The 18,913-nt window shown below is 43.8% G+C and overlaps 1 protein-coding gene across 1 annotated transcript in view; it reads left to right on the top strand.

Annotated features, from left to right (window-relative positions):
* The window catches only part of LOC124803278, a 304,062-nt gene that overhangs the window by 197,140 nt on the left and 88,009 nt on the right, over positions 1-18,913 (top strand). Inside the window, exon 5 of the mRNA XM_047264461.1 lies at positions 3,544-3,792. Within this exon, the coding sequence (XP_047120417.1) occupies positions 3,544-3,792 (249 nt within the window). The remainder of the gene's footprint in view (positions 1-3,543; positions 3,793-18,913) is intronic.

Genomic DNA, 18,913 nt, shown 5'->3' with positions numbered 1-18,913 from the left:
TTTCCAAAGCGGGCTGCTGCTGTGGCTTCGCAGGCAGTTCGAGTTGGCCACTTCAGTGACTGCACGCACACATTGACATTTGCAGCATCGCAAACGATGCTCATAATGAGAACCTGTAACTTGAATTCAAAACTTGGATAGATGCTCTATCCACTGATGTATTTTCTGCATATCTTGCAGCTTACAACCAATTATCTTCTCAGATCCTGGGGGTACTTATGGATAACTACATTTGAACGCCGTCATATGTATCTCCTATGAGAAATGAATAGAAGGCAGCATGATGTAAGATTATACTGGATACACTCTATGTTCCTTAGATCCATAGTAAGGAGACCCTCAATAATTATAATATATTCTAAGAAAAAAAGGATGCTAATTACCTACCACAGATCTTGAGTGAATTGGAATAAATCAAAAACTCCGAAAGTTAAATTAATTTAAAAGGTAATAAAAAACTTGTGACGAAACATGCAAATACAAATCGAAGCGCCAAAGGAACTAGTATAGGCATGCATCTTTAAATCCAGAGGTATGTAAACAGGCAGAATACGGCGCTGCGGTCTGCAAAACCTATGTAAGACAACAAGTGTCTGGCGCAGTTGTTAGATGCTACAATGACAGGTTATCAAGATTTAAGTGAGTTTGAACTTGGTGATATAATCAGAGTGCGAGAGATGGGACACAGCCGCATCTCCGAGGTAGCGATGAAGTGGGGATTTCCCCGTACGACCATTTCACGAGTGTACCGAGATGAACATCAACAAAAGCAAAAGGAGGATAATTGAATGTAGCCAAATTAAATCAGGTGATGCTGAGGGAATTAGATTAGGAAATGAAACACTTAAAGAAGTAGATAAGATCTGCTATTTGGGGAAGTAGGGAGGATATAAAATGTAGACTGGCAATGGCAAGATAAGCGTTTTTGAAGAAGAGAAATTTAACAATTCATAGATTTAAGTGCCAGGAAGTCTTTTCTCAAAGTATTTGTATGGAGTGTAGCCATGTATGGATGTGGAACGTGGACGATAAAAAGTTTATACAAGAAGAGAATAGAAGCTTTCGAAATGTGGTGCTACATAAGAATGCTGAAGATTACATGGGTAGATCACGTAACTACTGAGGAGTTACTGAATAATTGCGGAGAAGAGGAATTTGAGGCACAATTTGTCTAGATGAAGGGATCGGTTGGTAGGACATGTTCTGAGGCAACAAGGGATCACCAATTTAGTACTCGGGGGGCAGCCTGGAGGATAAAAATCGTAGAGGGAGACCAAGAGATGAATACACTAAGCAGATTCAGAAGAATGTAGGGTGTAGTTGTTACTTGGAAATGAAGAAGCTTGCACAGGATAGAGTAGCATGCAGAGATGCAACAAACTAGTCTCTGGACTGAAGACGACGACGACAACAACAACAACAACAACAACAACAACCGTGAATATCAGGAATCCGGTAAAACATCAAATCTCTGACATAGCTGCGGCCGGAAAAAGATCCTGCAAGGTCGGGGCCAACAACGACTTAAGAGAATCGTTCAACGTGACAGAAATGCAACTCTTCCGCAAGTTCTGCAGTTTTCAATGCTGGGTCATCAACAAGTGCCAGCGTGCGAACATTCAACGAAACATCATCGATATGGGCTGTCGGAGCCGAAGGCCCACTCGTGTACCCATGATGACCGAACGGCACAATGCCTTACGCGTCGCCTGGGCCCGTCAACACCGACGTTGGTCTGCTGATGACTGGATACGTGTTGCCTGGTTGGACGAGTCTCGTTTCAAATTGTATCGAGCGGATGGACGTGTACGGGTATGGAGACAAATCATGAATCCATGGACCCTGCATCTCAGCAGGGAATCGTTCAAGCTGGTGGAGGCTCTGTAATAGTGTGGGGCGTGTGCAGTTGGAGTCGTATGGGACCCCTGAAACGTCTAGACACGACTCTCACAGGTGAGGCGTACGTAAGGATCCTGTCTGATCACCTGCATCAATAATTTCAGGTCCGTTGTGCTTTCTGACGGACTTGAGCAATTCCAGCAGAACAGTGCGACATCCCACACGTCCAGTATTGATACAGAATAGCTCTGAGTTTAAACACTTCCAATGGCCACGAAACTCCGCAGACATGAACATTATTGAGCATATCTGGGATGCCTTGCAACGTGCAGGTTTCATCGTGTCAATTCCCTCGAGCGCTACTTCAGACATTGTTGGAGTCCATGCCACGTCGTGTTGCGACACTTCTGCGTGCTCCAGGGGGCCCTACACAATATTAGGCAGGTGTACCAGTTTATTTGACTCTTCAGCGTATAATACACTAATGTACATATGATAATTTTTGGCCATTGTAGACAAGCAACAACGAACAGAAAATCAGTTTACAATGTTGTCTACATAACTGATGTACTACACTAAAGATAAGCAGAAGTGAGTGAATCCAGATATAACTTCAGACATTCTGTATCTGCCTCAGTTTCCTTCTGATACCAGTTTTTGTAAAAGCTTACGTTAGTCTATGTATTATAGCTTTATACGTATCAGCACAAAAATTAATCAAATGATTGAGCAGCATAAGAGCAAAAAACTGAATAAACATATGTGATAATATTTTCTTCCTGATTTCCTGTGATTCTTTGCCTCAGAAACGTCTCTTCGTTAAGGTCCAGCAGTAATTGGACAACATTGCAATAATCTAGGATATTGCATAAATTTATTTGTTTTAGATGTAATTTCAGCGCACAGAAATAAGTCTGTTGTGCGATCCGTCGGTTCCTTGCAAATCATGCGGACACCAACGGACATCTGACGTGATCCTTTTAACCAGCTTGTCAGGCGCATAATAATGTCAAACAGAATATGTGAGGCGGGGGGGTCCATTTTTTTGTTTCGGTCGCCAACGTTACACCGAAAATAAGGTACATGGGATTTTTATAAAAGAGGATTAAGCTTTTGTTCTTGAGATTTCAGAATTAACTTACCACAGACTTTGAGTTATTCATATAGGTACGGGGCATTATTTATTCTTCTTCTTCTGAATTCACACGAAACACAAACCTTCACGAGCCAACAGCAACTCACTTCACAAGGTCAGAGCTCTCGCACTGCTGAGACTGATGTGAGCAAGACTTACCGGCCTCCTTCGTATCCCGGCGGTGAATGTCGGAAGTGAGTACCATTTACGGAATTCCTTGTGCATATTTCGATTGTTCGACAACAATTACATCCACAAAAAATAAATAAAAATAACTTAATTACGGAATATCAAAGTAACCAATACGCAACAGTTTCAAGGTATTTTATAGACAGAGTGTCCAGTATGACGAAAAGTGAGCCCAATAGGCAAAAACGGATTTCGTTTTGGAATTCAGTAAGCACTACTTAACCAAGGTGACCATTCACGTTCTTTGTGACAAAACTGAAGCTGAGCAGCGGGGGTTACTTGTGTGACGTCAGACAGATGTGTAACATAGTCAATATTGCGGGCTCAGCCCAGTTGTAGGCTGCCGCAGCAGTGGGTGCAGTTGTGGTGTGTGTGGGCAGGTACGGATCGCCGCACCACAGCCGGTCGCAGAGCGTGAAGGCGGCGGGCAGCAGCCGGCCCACGTACCTGAGCCTGCCGCAGCAGCGGTCGCGCGTCGCCTCGATGCCCAACACGGGCGTCGAGGAGGAGTACTACCGCCTGCGCCACTTCAGCATCACCGGCAAGGGCGTCGTCAACCGCGGCGACTCGCTCAAGAGCCGCCGCTCGCGCTCCAACAACAGCGTCACTTCCAGCAACTCCAGCCACAGGTCAGCTGCCACAAAAACCGCTTTCCGATTGTCTTCATTCCCTCTTCGCATGTACCAGGTGATCAAAAAGTCAGTATAAATTTGAAACCTGAATAAATAACGGAATAATGTAGATAGAGAGGTACAAATTGACACACATGCTTGGAATGACATGGGGTTTTATTAGAACCAAAACAATACAAAAGTTCGAAAAATTTCCGACAGATGGCGCTTCATCTGATCAGAATAGCAATAATTAGCATAGTAAAGTAAGACAAACCAAGGATGATGTTCTTTACAGGAAATGCTCAATATGTCCACCATCATTCCTCAACAATAGCTGTAGTCGAGGAATAATGTTGTGAACAGCACTCTAAAGCATATCCGGAGTTATGGTGAGGCATTGGCGTCGGATGTTGTCTTTCAGCATCCCTAGAGGTGTCGCTCGATCACGATACGCTTGCGACTTCAGGTAGCCCCAAAGCCAATAATCGCACGGACTGAGGTCTGGGGACATGGGAGGCCAAGCATGACGAAAGTGGCGGCTGAACACACGATCATCACCAAACGCCGCGCGGAAGAGATCTTTCACGCGTCTGATAATACGGCTTCACTAAAAGCGCCTTTTCAGGTAACGTCAACATGCTGCGACTGCTGGTGCATCTATTTCTCTCTCTCATTACAGCTCCTTTTATACACGATTGTCATGTGCAGTCACTGACGTTTTGCTGTCCAGCGCCATCTGTCGGACATTTTGTGAACTTCGTTTTTTTTTTTTTTTTTTTTTTTTTTTTTTTTTTTTTTTTTTTCTCTAATAAAGCCCCATGTCATTCCAAGCATGTGTGTCAATTTTTACCTCTCTACCTACATTATTCCTTGGTTTATTAAGTTTTCAAATTCATACTGTCTTTTTGATCACCCGGTACACGCACCACTGAGTTAGACATTTGCACAGATAACACTACACGATCAGCAAATGAGTATACGGCCGCCAGGTCAGTGGGTAACTGGACACCAAATGTTAATAGAGAGGCTTTACAGCTCATAAAAGGAGCCTTCTGCGAGTGTCAACTATCTCCAATTAGTTGGGTCAGTTAAGTCCTGACTGAGATCGGGGTACGAGCCCGGAGTCGAGAACTGGAAAATATTTCAGCTACTGAAGAAAAGAAAAACTCTCCGAAGCAAGGGTGGAGCTCTGTAACTTCACGAACGCTGGAGGTATTCAGGAGGTACCTATCGTCTGTCTATTGACGTTAAGTGTCCAGTTACGTATGGAGAGAGAACGTCCACAGAATTGTCTTATGGAGTGAGGAGAGACGTCAATTCTGGTATGCATAAAGCTAGAATAACAGGAACGAGTTGACGCTGTGTGGTAGAAAGATTATAAATTACGATGGTTATAATTAGAAACTTTTCGTATAAGAGATGTTACACAAAACAGTCCTGTCAGAATCTTTTTAACATTATGGACTTCAATGCTCGAAATCATGATAGCCAGTAATTTTGTATTTTTATTACTAGTTTCAGCTGCACATGAACCATCTCCCGATCATGAAAACATTCTTGATTAGTGTAATTATTATAACGGGTCAACAAATGGTTATCGCTCACAACCAATCAATTACAACGAAGGCCACAAAAATAACGTATTGTGCTGGTAAAAGGGACTGACACAATTTAAACACCTGATGATCTCTGCTATCAGATAATACAAATACTGATTAAACTGTGTCAGTCGCTTCTAACCGCATAACGCCTTAGTTTTATGACCTCCCTTCTACTTGATTGGCAATGAATGATATAAATTTACTTACCCATGCATTCTGTATGGATTTGTCGTTTCACAAAAAAGAGAACCGTGTTGAGCTATTAATGCAACGACACTAATCAACAATGTTTTTATGATCTGAAGATCTCTCGTGTAGCTGAAACTAGTAACCAAAATAAAAATGTATTCGATCTTGAGTTCAAGAGTCTAAATCAGTGGTAAACAGAGTACCCTACACCGCACACGAAAGAGGATGAATAGTGCATTGACACAGAGTTCTGAGCTATGTCGAAAGTTTCAGGTCTCTAGCTCATCGTAAAATGATAGTGGTAAACAAAGTACCCTCCATGACGCATCAGATCAGAAAACGTCCTATTGAAAACATGTTAAAATAGGAAAAAAGATGGTGGGTTTAATACTTCTGGTGTTTTACAGTGTGTTCCCCCTTTCGAGTACAATGCACAGAACGTTCATACAACCAACTGAAATTGTCAGAAAATTACTTCTTTGGAATGATGATCAACTCGCGCGTCACATTGGCTTGAATTCCGGGTTATGTCATCGACGTGGTCACTCTTGCTGTGAATTTCCGCACTTCGTTTTGTGGTAGGTTCATATTGATAACACCAAGAGTGATAACCCTTGATGACATTTTCCAGAAAAGAAGTATCCGCGGATTGCATAATTTGGATCAAGCTGGAGCGGACGTCCACGCGTCACTGCTTTTGTTCGGAAATCAAAGTGTCTGGGACAAACTTAACACATACTTGTGTCTTGAATACTTGATTGCCCTAATGCGATTTGTGACACAACAGCCCGCAGCCCGTGGTCGTGCGGTAGCGTTCTCGCTTCCCACGCCCGGGTTCCCGGGTTCGATTCCCGGCGGGGTCAGGGATTTTCTCTGCCTCGTGGTGACTGGGTGTTCTGTGGTGTCCTTAGGTTAGTTAGGTTTAAGTAGTTCTAAGTTCTAGGGGACTGATGACCAAAGATGTTAAGTCCCATAGTGCTCAGAGCCATTTGACACAATAACGTTCACACGCTACGTCCACACTGCCTACACAGAACTGAGTTGTCGAATGCCCATCTGTTGTTTACAGTTGCTAGTTCAAGCTTATACCCAGCGATAAAAACTCGGAACATTTTGTCGGACGTTGTACTTACAATGGGAGACGGTACAAGTTAGTCTTAACGCATTGCGTAAAGACTTTCTCTTAATATATCATTTTTATTCTTTCCAGGACGAGTGTACAAGCGTTTTACTTCCTCCCACATTCGCCTCGAACAATGAGCAGGGTAGTAAAATTACAGAAACTCTGCTTTAACGGCGGTGTACAGACACCTCCACATGCGCCGTCCCCCTAATGGTAGAGGACGGGATTGATTAGGGTATTCCCCGCCACGCACTACACAGCATGTTACGTTCCGCGAAACAGGTGAGGGGGAGACCATGTTGTGGTCGGATGCTGCGGCCGCTGACCCGCGGAACGTCAGCAGCGGCTTCGCTCGTGACGTAACGGCTGTTGTCACAGGCAGGCGCAGGCGGGCCAGCTATATAACCGCTGGCCGTGACGCAACGGCGACGGTGCATTGTGCAAGCGGCAGTTTTTTCCTGCTCCGTTTGGCACGCGGCGTCTTCCAACAGCTGTGCGTTCGTCCGCTGGGCAACCGCGAATAGCCCTTCCGAGGCGTCTGTTTACACTTCGGGAGCAGCCTCCTGCTTCGGCAGGGAAACATGCCTGAAATATGCGCTAACACGCGCCATATTTCACGGGAATGTGCGGCTGCAATAGTGTTACCGTCAACATTGCTGCAAAGTAACTGTTATAACGAGCAATATTGCTGCATGTAAGAGCAATATTGCTTATGGGCTGGCAATATTACTGTATGAAAGGACAATAGTGCTATGTGTCAAGGCTATATTGCTGTATGATCTGCCTGTATTCCTGTGTTAGCGGGCAGTTTCGCTTAATGTCCTTGCAATATCGCCAATCAATAATGCAGATGCAGCAGGCATTTGCCGGTAGTAGTAGAGGTATGGCCTACGTGTTGCCATTGTTGTCCTCAAAGAATGGAGAATATTTCGTATGGCCGGCCACATCTACCTTTGTATTTGCCTTTAAATGCATCAATCTCACTCTGTCTTGCTTCCTCTTTCTCAAATGGTTCAAATGGCTCTGAGCACCATAGGACTTAACATCTGAGGTCATCAGTTCCCTAGAACTTAGAATTACTTAAACCTAACTAGCCTAAGGACATCACACACATACATGCCCGAGGCAGGATTCGAACCTGCGACCGTATCGGTCGCAGGGTTCCAGACCGAAGCGCCTAGAACCGCTCGGCGACACCGGCCGGCTCTCTTTCTCAAGCCGACAGCGTTGCAGTGGCAAACCACGAAATCTGATCAGTGAAACAATACTCTCTTCCATTCTGAAGACGGCGTGTGTAGACAGAGCCACTCAATCTTTTTGTAATCCAGAGGATTGGATAAGACGCAAACGAGAGGACCATGAATTTTATTAAAAGCGAAACGTACATGTACGACCAGAGCAGTGGGATCTACAAAGTAATGTACACTAACGCCGCAAGCTGAAAAAGTACTTTCAGAATCGTTTCTCGTCATTCTACTGAAATCCTGGATAAGGTATGTACCCAGCATCAGCTCACGAGTTACAGTTTCGGAAGCAGTTCTCTGACTTAAAAAAAAATGAACGCATCCATAAACGCCGATTTTTCTTGCTAACTTTTTTTTCCTTTTGAATGCAAGTTCAGAAGTGCCGCATTCACTTTCTACAAGCTCGCTTTCGCCCATCTCGCGGCCATACTGAAGCCCCTGTAAACACTTGCGTCTCGGAAATGTATTGCCAAAAATACTGACAAGCAGTAGTGGCTGGTAATGTTTCGGAACATGTGGCTGCAATTCATGTTGCCGGACAACATTGCCTGCAATTTCCATGGCCCGTGTAAACGTGTCTTTAAAGAGTTGTGACGCCTGCCCATTAACTGCACTAGGTACGGAGTGGTACCCCACTGAGGCCTACGTTGAGTCTGTTTTAGCCTCTCGACAGTGTGAAACCTCCGAGGTATCTCATTATTGAACCCATTGGTAAATACCTGGATCAATAAGTCTGGTCAAACGTCGGACGAAGGGAACGGTATACCACTTCCAACAAGGAGTAAAACAATGCGATGCTCACCACCAACCTCTGAGTAGAATACAGCTTCACCTTTCCAAACTAAGTATAATGGCCTAGTAATCATCGCTTCACGTTCGGTTCGTTGCCGTTACGAACGACTTGTTCGCACACAGAAACTCCACAGTTTTGTCACAGGGCCAAGCAGAGAGAGGCAACAATACGGTAAAAATTAAAGGCAATATAGGTTACGAGAACGTGATGAGAAGTGATAACTCCGAATGTTTTGTACAAGCTTTTTAAATAAAACAAACGTTATTAACGTTCTACATCTATGTTCTTCATATCTTCATATTTATTTCTCAACATAGTCAACCTGGTAAGAATGTTTTAGTTTGTTGATGGAGTCACAACTTCACCTCTGCTTGCTCCGCTTCTTCACAATCAAAGTAGTCCTACAAGGTGTTCTTCGATTTCTGGAAACAGGTAAAAGTTGGATGGGGGCAAGTCGGGACTGTATTTAGGATGATCGATGGCAGTGAACTCGAGGCATCGGATTGTTGCAGATGTCGCAATGCTCTAGTGTGGTTTGGCATTATGCTGAAGGAAAGTGTGCTCCATATGCGGACAAACTCTTCAAATCTCGATTTGAACACGCTGTTTCTCAAGCACCGACATAGTTACATTACACATAGCCATTTTACACGTTAAAATTCGGAGCGCTCTAGCGAAAGACCGCTGCAAATTTGTAGACACGAAGAATAAGAACGTATGATCTTAACAACTTTGGTTTTACTTAAAAATCTTTAACAATTTCCGCATAAAAAATTCGGAAGCGTTACTTTTTAGCACACCCTCACAGTGATTATTTAATAGAAGTTTTACTGTACTTAACTTGAGTACGAAGACTGCGCCTGTCTATTGGCGACGACTGTAGATGAGTCCTTAGGTACTATCTTGAGGTAAAAACTGATTGACTAACTTACTGAAGCCGTGTGTCTGCGTTTGGCGGATGGATGTCCACTTGGGAACTAGGTGAGTGACATAAGGCGAAGGCTTAACATTCACAACGTGTCTATGAGACTCTCAAAACCGTATTTCATACACCATTTCCCAGTACCACCTCTGTTTGGTCATGTAGACACCCTAGTACCGATTCTTGAAATGCAGTTCGAGCTGCCGGAGTTTCTCTTCCACACCTGATTTTCGCTTTAGTGTTTTTGAAACGTGCTTCTGTTTGTCAGATCACGTCTTGTTTTTAAAATTTTTTGGCTAATCCGGATGGAGTGACTTTTTGCGGAGTGAAGAAGAAGTAGAAATATTAGACTGAGCATGAAGTCTGTATACGTCTGGTATTTACTTGAAGACAACCAACCATTGCGCTAACTAAATCGGAACAGCTGATGTCCGGAGACCGTTTGTCTAAAAGAGCTGGCGATCGGAAAATCTATACTTGACTGGTCTAGCAAAACCACTCCTGGCCTTGACATCTTAACGCGACAGAGAAAAACGGTTTCCAAAATTTGGTTCTCGTTTCTCACAAGTTTTCTCCCATGTAAGCTTACCGAAGTGACTTCAACTATGTTGCGCCTGATTCATAGGCAACTCGGTGCTCTTCTAGTAGGCTGTCCCCCGTAGGATACAGCAGCTTTATGTCTGCAATGTGCGCTTTGCCCAGCATATGAGGACGAGATCACTATATCCCAATAATACAGATTTAATCTCCACAGTATGACAGTCAAGGAGTTCCAGTGACTAAATACTCTTCCCGAATACCACGGCAAGTCTGTGTGAAGTTGACCTACGTTGAATCCCAAGCCATTCTACTGCACCGTACCAAACGAGGACGTAATGCATTGTTCACATTCATCCGTAGTTTAGATGACATTAAGCTGGTTGGAGGAAATGCATGTCGAGGAGATCTGCTCCTAAGAAGGGATGTGGCGTTCCTGCCAACCAAAGATCACATGGGTATTAGAAGTGGTCAAGATGTATGCATCCTCCCCAATCTCTGTGGAGTTTCTTTTACTCTGTTTTGGCAACAGTTGATACCATATCTCAGTCCTTTAGCTACACATGTTGTGCCTATGCGGATACTGCAAAACAGTCTTAAATCACTGTTAAAACTCTTTAAATTGCGATTTATCAGAATACTTGTCTTTACATTTATACCATATCACTTGCTATATAGCCCGTGGACTAGTCACAGCACCAATGAACATCTTTGATTCGACGTCTTACTGACTTTCAGAACACTTATGAAACGTTATATAGACAGATTAACGTAATTTGAAACGGGTTTACTAGTGTTTTTTATGACGTTATGGCGACATCATATATGACTTCAAATCAGCTCTTCTGTCAGCCGACTCATGCAGGTGTTAGAAGTTGACAACTAAAGCCAAAGAGAGAGAAAGAAAATATTTTCGTTCTTTTTTGCATGTTTATACAGTGTATGACTGCAAAGTCAGCATTTTAACAAACGATAGAATTTGGCTGAACAAGTGGGAAAAACCTCAAAAAATCCGTTCTGAACTCGCGCCGACTTCATTCGGTTACAAAACTGAGCTTATGGTCTCTCTCTCTCTCTCTCTCTCTCTCTCTCTCTCTCTCTCTCTCTCTCTGTCTCTCAAACGAATTCAGGAAATACTTGCCGGGGGAAATTTGCGGAGCTCTTCCTAATTTCTGCAGACGGCTGGCATTGGTGAACAGGAAACAAGAGCAGGCTGTAGCGAAGATGCCCCGTGACAAGGATGCCAACACAACTTCTCGCAACAGCAAATAACTTAACTCGCAAATCAGATTTAGGCTAGGCGCCGAAACCGCGACTTGTAACTTTCGGGAGTTGTCAGGCACCAACTTCCACTCGTAGCCACTGAAATTTCAGCATGTCATACTCAATTTCAGTATTAGATCGTGCAACGACAGAACAAGAAGTAAACGTCTGCTAAACCACAACTTCCACCACTTCTTGTTGGTGAAACTAGTCTGACCGTAAGTCTCCAGGAAAGAGTCCCCTCACGCTCGCTATCCAGTTATATTGAGGGTTGAGTTCCCGGAAATTAAATCCTGTTAACTACCTTGAGAGCGGAGATTAGCTATTCGATTAATACCACCTGTAAGTGGAGAGCGGTACCTATTTTCGATTAACATCGCTGCCCGAAAGCTTTACTAGCGCAAGAGGAGAGATCTTCAGTGCGCTCTTCATACGACCATAACGTTATATACAGGGTATTTCAGAATTTTTGTGGAATGTTAGGTTGGATATAGGCTATTCATATACAGCGTTTTTCATGATTCGTATTACACTTCTAGAGGTTGCAGAAGGAACCAACGCTACAGAGCTTCAAAGTTACAGGCGCCGGCGCCTGTAAATGTGTGTATAGACACGGTGATAACGTGATGATGTTACAGACTTTCAAGGATGACGGAGACGGATAAATATTTCAATTTGAGGTAAGGAGCCGTTGTTCGGAAACGAACGAGCCGAAAGTTATAAGTCACTCTGATGCCCCTGACAGTGGAATACATGTACCGGTACTGTTGTTGCTAAGAATGTGCGCTATGCAACTTTCAGAAGTAGTAGTAAGGACCAAGACAAGAAAAAATATCTCGTAAACAAGATCTCTTAAATGCATACCTGAGGAGCTATGAGCACTTGTTCGTCTTCGCTAGTGTGAAACCCATGTCCTTTACTGAACAAGTGCTCATGGTTCTAACGTATGGATTTTAGAGCCCATGTTTAGCAGACATTGTTCCCTCTTCTGGTCCATACTACCATCTCTGAATGTTGCCTACCCTACAATCCTAAAAATAATAGTCCTGGTAGATGTGTGTCACAGTAGCAAGCACCATAAGGGTTTTTACTTATAAGTCTCGACTTGTTCGTTTTCAGTACAGGGACCCTTGCCTCATATTGATACATTTATCCTTTCTGAAAGTTTGTAACATCATCACGGAATCATCCTGTGTATACATACATTCACAGGCGCCGGCGCCTATATACCGAGTGATCAAAAAGTCAGTATAAATTTGAAAAGTGAATAAATCACGGAATAATGTAGATAAAGAGGTACAAATTGACACACATGCTTGGAATGACATGGGGTTTTATTAGAACCAAAAAAATACAAACGTTGATAAAATGTCCGACAGATGGCGCTTCATCAGATCAGAATAGCAATAATTAGCATAACAAAGTAATACAAAGCAAAGATGATGTTCTTTATAGGAAATGCTCAATATGTCCACCATCATTCCTCAACAATAGCTGTAGTCGAGGAATAATGTTGTGAACAGCACTCTAAAGCATATCCGGAGTTACGGTGAGGCACTGGCGTTGGATGTTGTCTTTCAGCATCTCTAGAGGTGTCGGTCGATAACGGTACACTTGCGACTTCAGGTAACCCCAAAGCCAATAATCGCACGGACTGAGGTCTGGGGACCTGGGAGGTTAAGCATGACGAAAGTGGCTCTGGCTCTGAGCATTATGGGACTTAACATCTGAGGTCATCAGTCTCCTAGAACTTAGAACTACTTAGGACTAAGTAACCTAAGGACGTCATACACATCCATGTCCGAGGCAGGATTCGAACCTGCGACCGTACGGTCGCGCGGTTCCAGACTGAAGCGCCTAGAACCGCTCGGCCACTGGCCGGCACGAAAGTGGCGGCTGAGCACACGATCATCACCAAACGACGCGCGCAAGAGATCTTTCACGCGTCTAGCAATATGAGGTGTATTTTTTTTTTTTGGTTCTAATAAAACCCCATGTCATTCCAAGCATGTGTGTCAATTTTTACCTCTCTATCTACATTATTCCGTGGTTTGTTAAGTTTTCAAATTTATACTGACTTTTTGATTACCCGGCATTTTACGTTCTGTAGCGTCGTTGGATGACATTCCCGGACATGGGTTCCTATGTAAAATTTGATCTATGAGGACCCTCTACAACCTCTAGAAAAGTGTAACATAAATTGTGAAACACCCTGTGTATTTTGAAACGTAATGGTCTTATAACAGTCCCTTTGGGTACGCCCGAAATTAATTTTACGTCTGAAGGCTTCTCTCCATTGAGAATGACATGCTGTGTTCTGTTTTCCAGAAACTGTTCAGTCCAACAATACACATAGTCTGACATTCCGTACGCTCGTATTTTGTTCATTTGGTGGCAGTGCAGAAATGATAACTTGCATCTATGTTATAGACCTAATTGGCAGTAGCTTAAAAACTACGTCCAGTTTTAGTTCTGACAAAAAATTTATGGCCTCGTTTGTTTGTCCACAAATTCTTGCCTACAATTACCGACGTCGAAGTTATTCGAAACTGTCTAACAAGAGAAAAACCGCTCGTCTCCTGCTTTAATAGCCATCCCAGTATCCGCCGTGATCGGATACAGTGCTCCTGTCCCCCGGAGTAATGATATTCCAACAGGAGGGCGAGGTAGTAGCCTCGAGGTGCGAAGTGAGGCTGCACGTTGATTCGTAACCTACTTTTGGGATCAACAACACAAGCGTCGATTGCGTAAGACGGAGACCCCAAAACGAACTCTGGGCGACTGGAAAAAGAAATCCAGCAGGGTCGTAACTTATTCTTAGACCGGCGGCTAGCCATCAAAATCCGAAACGTAAGCAAGCGTGCGCCGGCCAGCAGATGCGTGTCGCGGCCCGCGAGCTGCCCAAGTAAGCCGCCGCTCCGTCTCGTCACCCAGACTACTGTACACTGGGCCCGTTCTTCACACTGTCGGCTGGAACAGTGACCAACACCGTCAGAAAAAAATTATTTGCTCTGGTCTATACTCGCAGAAGTATTTGACAAATGACTACCGGTTCCGGAACCAAATACCATCATCAGGCCATCTCACAAACAAAATTTTCGCAGTGTACAGTTAAAATACCATTTGGGAAACATTTATTAAATATTTTATGTGATACTCGGAAGTACAACACAAAGTGCAACCTTTCAAGGCAGCCCCTTACCCATAGCTCCCATTCCCCAGACTAGATTATACAAGTAGGTGTGTCACCATACTCTTAAGGCCCGTCCACACGCAACGATCTGTCTGCGCAAATGTCTGCGCACATCACATCTGCGCAGACAGATCGTTGCGTGTGGACAGAAGATTTGCACCAACCTGAGGTGTGTGCAAACCTGGAAGTCGGAGGTTTGAGCGAAACCTCTCAAATCTGTGGGTTCAAACCACATCTGCGCAGACAAGTTGGAGCGTGTGGACAGGAGATCGCCGCAAATCTGGCGCGAAACAGCTGTTTGCTCTGTCTAGTGTTTGTATTTGTGCGCACAGGGCATTAAAATGGCTGATACTCGTCAGTGTTCTAGAGAGTTTGTAAGTGAATTCATTGAAATATATAGAAACCGCCCATGTTCGTGGAAGATTAAAAGTAAAGAATATAGTGACCGAGACAAAAAGACAGCAGCATACAATGCTGTAATTGAAAATTTGCGGGCAGTTGACGCTTCGGCAAACAGAGAAATGGTAATAAAAAAATAAAATAAAAAAAAATTCGTTGCGAACTGGCGAAATTATTTGCGGATGGATGTCGAGACTTATAATTATCTCTTAAAGCTTGTAACCCCTCATATTATGAGAAAAAATACTTGTATGAGAAGGGCAATTTCTCCTCATGAACGGCTGGCGATAACATAAGATTCCTAGCAACAGGAAGGAGATACAAGGATTTGGAATTTTCAACTGCAATATCGAAACAAGCGTTGAGTAAAATAATACCCAACACATGTGAAGCTATTCACGCTGTCCTGAAGGATGAGTTCATGAAGGCAAGTCAATTAAATTAAGTCTATCAGCGAACTGTTTACCGAAAAGAGCTATCCAAAGTTCAGAAATCTAGAAGATCTGGTGTAAGAGTAGATCAAGTATACCAGCCAACGTTATGGTATTTTGATCTGCTTGGCATTCTTAGTGATCAAGAAACGCCAAGACCAAGCAGGAGTACAATTGAAGATGAAATTGGAGTGTCAATGTGCCAGGAAATGGAACACGAGGTAATGTAAAACAAAACAGGTTCGCCCTGCAACTCTCGCAGTAAACGTACGTGAGAAAACTGCTTTCGCTGTAGCAGCCACTGTCTACACCATTTTGACCGCTTTCTCTGTTTCCTGCGGTTGGTCTGAATGTTTGTTGCAACACAAGTTGCGAACACAGACCACAACAGAACTTCCTCTATTTCTGTATTTCAAAATAACTGAATTAAATTTTTGACGTTTACGGGGAGGGTAGTCGTTTGCCACTGATATTTCTTTTCTACACCGACAGATGGCGGGCGAGTAGTAGATTGGGGTTTGTGTCGTGTGAACACACCACATCTGCAGCGATCTTTTGCATGTACAGACATCTGCGCAGACAGATCGTTGCGTGTGGACCGGGCTTTAGATAAAAGCCAATGTTCCGCGTTAAATAGGTGCAAATTGCCGCCAGAAGTGTCAAGGGAGCCTCCTATCTACAGTGTTTTCTGTTAGTAGGCATTCTCCTTACCGGATTTGTTACACCTTTTAAGTGTTTTGCGAAAATAGCGTGGTCTTTGGTTGCTCTTCCCCATAGCAATTTAAATTGTAGTAACTGAAGTCCCTAGGTATTTAAATACTTCATTTCTGTGGCCACAGTTTTCGTAGTTGCCTGTTTTTTACATACTTTTTTTTCACCAAACGTGTTTGGTTTTATTGATATGAAGTATCGCCAGTGCTCTGTAAAAAAACACATTCAGAATTTGACTTGTCTTCTAGATTTAAAAACAGCTCGTTGAAAAAGGTATGTGATTTTACTTACGCTCCCGGTATTTTATGTCCTATTTAAGCTCACGTTAAGAAGTATCGTCTGCTTGAAGCTGTTTTTCATCATCCATATCAAGAAATGTGTAATGCTGCAAAGCAATGTGGGGCTAGTCAACAAAAACAATGTCAGACGAGGGAATGCCTTCCTTACCGCTCTTACCGCTTCACATGCCCGTAACGCCATCACGCGGCATTCACTATTGAAGGAGATCAGTGTTTAGCGTCCCTTCGCCAAAGAGCTCATTAGAGAGGAGCACAAGCTCGGATTAGATGAGGATTGGAAAGAAAATCGGCCGTGCCTTTTCAAAGGAACCATCCTGGCATTTGCCTGAAGCGATTTAGGGAATTCATGGGATACTAAATCAGGATGGCCGGACGCAGGTTTGAAGCGTCGTTCTGCCGAATGCGAGTCCGGCCACCTCAGTCGTTAATGTGGGTAGAGATCGTAATGTTTCTCATTGTCAGTGTATGTTGTGAACGTTTCACAGTTCGCTTTCTGTGAGCAAATGGTTGCTATATTATACCCACTTCAAAAAAAGTTTTACATCACCTCGCTTCAGAGAGTTCCGGAACCTGTACAGAAAATTGGAATAGAGGTCAACATCATGTCCGCCCCTTTTATTGCTCATGAAAACCGCATATTGCATGTTCTACCACCGTACAGCGAGACCTTCAGAGGTGGGGGTCCAGATTACTGTACACACCGGTACCTCTAATACCCAGTAGCACGTCCTCTTGCATTGATGCATGCCAGTATCCGTCGTGGCATACTATCCACAAGTTCATCAAGATACTGTAGGTCCAGATTGTCCCACTCCTCAACGGCGATTCGGCGTAGATCCATGTGGCGGTGCGTCACGTCGTCCATAAACAGCCCTTTTCAATCTATCCCAGGCATGTTCGATTGGGTTCATTTCTGGAGAACATGCTGGCAACTCTAGTCGAGCGATGTCGTTATCCTGAAGGAAGTCATTCACAAGATGTGCACGATGGGGGTGCGAATTGTCGTCCATGAAGACGAATGCCTCGCCGGTTCGTTGCCGATATTGTTGAACTATCGGTTGGAGGATGGCATTCACGTATCGTACAGCCGTTACGGCGCCTTCCATGACCACCAGTGGCGTACGTTGGCCCCACATAATGCCACCCCAAAACAGCAGGGAACCTGCACTTTGCTGCACTCGCCTGACCGTGCGTCTGAGGCGTTCAGCCTGCCAGGGTTGCCTCCAAACACGTCTCCGACGATTGTCTGGTTGAAGGCATATGCGGCACTCATCGGTGAAGAGAACGTGAAGCCAGTCCTGAGCGGTTCATTCGGCATGTTGTTGGGCCCATCTGTACCGCGCTGCATGGTGTCGTGGTTCGAAGATGGACCTAGCCTGGCCGTCGGAAGTGAAGTTGTGCATCATGCAGCCTATTGCGCACAGTTTGAGTCGTAACATGACGTCCTGTGGCTGCACGAAAAGCATTATTCAACATGGTGGCGTTGCTGTCAGGGTTCCTTCAAGCGATCATCCTTAGGAAGCGGTCATCCACTGCAGTAGTAGCCCTTGGGCGGCCTGTGAGGCATGTCATCGACAGTTCCTGTCTCTCTCTATCTCCTCCATGTCCGAACAACATCGCTTTGGTTCACTCCGAGACGGACACTTCCCCTGTTGCGAGCCCTTCCTAGCACAAAGTAACAATGCGGACGCGATCGAACCGCGGTACTCACCGTCTATCTATGGTTGAACTACAGACAACAAAAGCCGTGTACCTTGTAAGAGGTATGCGCTGCCTGCGATATGTAAGCAATAAAAGAGAATCTGAGACCAAAGATCAGTGTTGACTGCAGTACGAACTGTGTAGCAGTAGCAGTAAGTAGTTGCTAGCGAGCAGTCTGGTGTATCGTGTTGGCTGGGCCGGTCGCGGTGCAGCGATGCCGGAGCCTGAGTATTATTGTATAAGGTAAAGCAGCCTCGCGCATATCTAGTAATGTTAAGTGAACTCCCATGTAAATCTTTTAAAAAAATGTTCTAATAATAATCTTTGTCATATAAAGTAATTTCTAACAAGCATTCATTTCAATTTAAAGAATTTACTAATTTCTCCAATCCATGATCATTCCGATTGTTGCAAAAGAAAAATCAGTTGCTTTCTTTCATAAATCACAAATGTATAGGCCAGCATTGCACAGAGCTGTGCCGGAAAAATTTTAGGTAAGAGCAGATATATTCGCCGTTTTTATTGAGGTAAGAATTTTTTTTTTGCTTTTTTTATTCAGAATCATCTTACAGGACCATGACGCAGCACTGCTGTCGTCCAAAAATTGACCAGGTTACTGAATTTATTTATTTTTTTTTTTTATTTCGAGGTTTAGGAATTTTTCTATTTCGAGCTTACATTAAATGAGAAAACAAATTTTGTGTGGAGGTTAAATGTGAATGAATTTCTG

This window comes from Schistocerca piceifrons, chromosome 6 (assembly GCF_021461385.2).
Source record: "Schistocerca piceifrons isolate TAMUIC-IGC-003096 chromosome 6, iqSchPice1.1, whole genome shotgun sequence".
Taxonomy (NCBI): Eukaryota; Metazoa; Arthropoda; class Insecta; order Orthoptera; family Acrididae; genus Schistocerca; species Schistocerca piceifrons.
The sequence above is the reverse complement of the archived record's forward strand: the minus strand, read 5'-3'. Positions and strand labels throughout refer to the sequence as shown.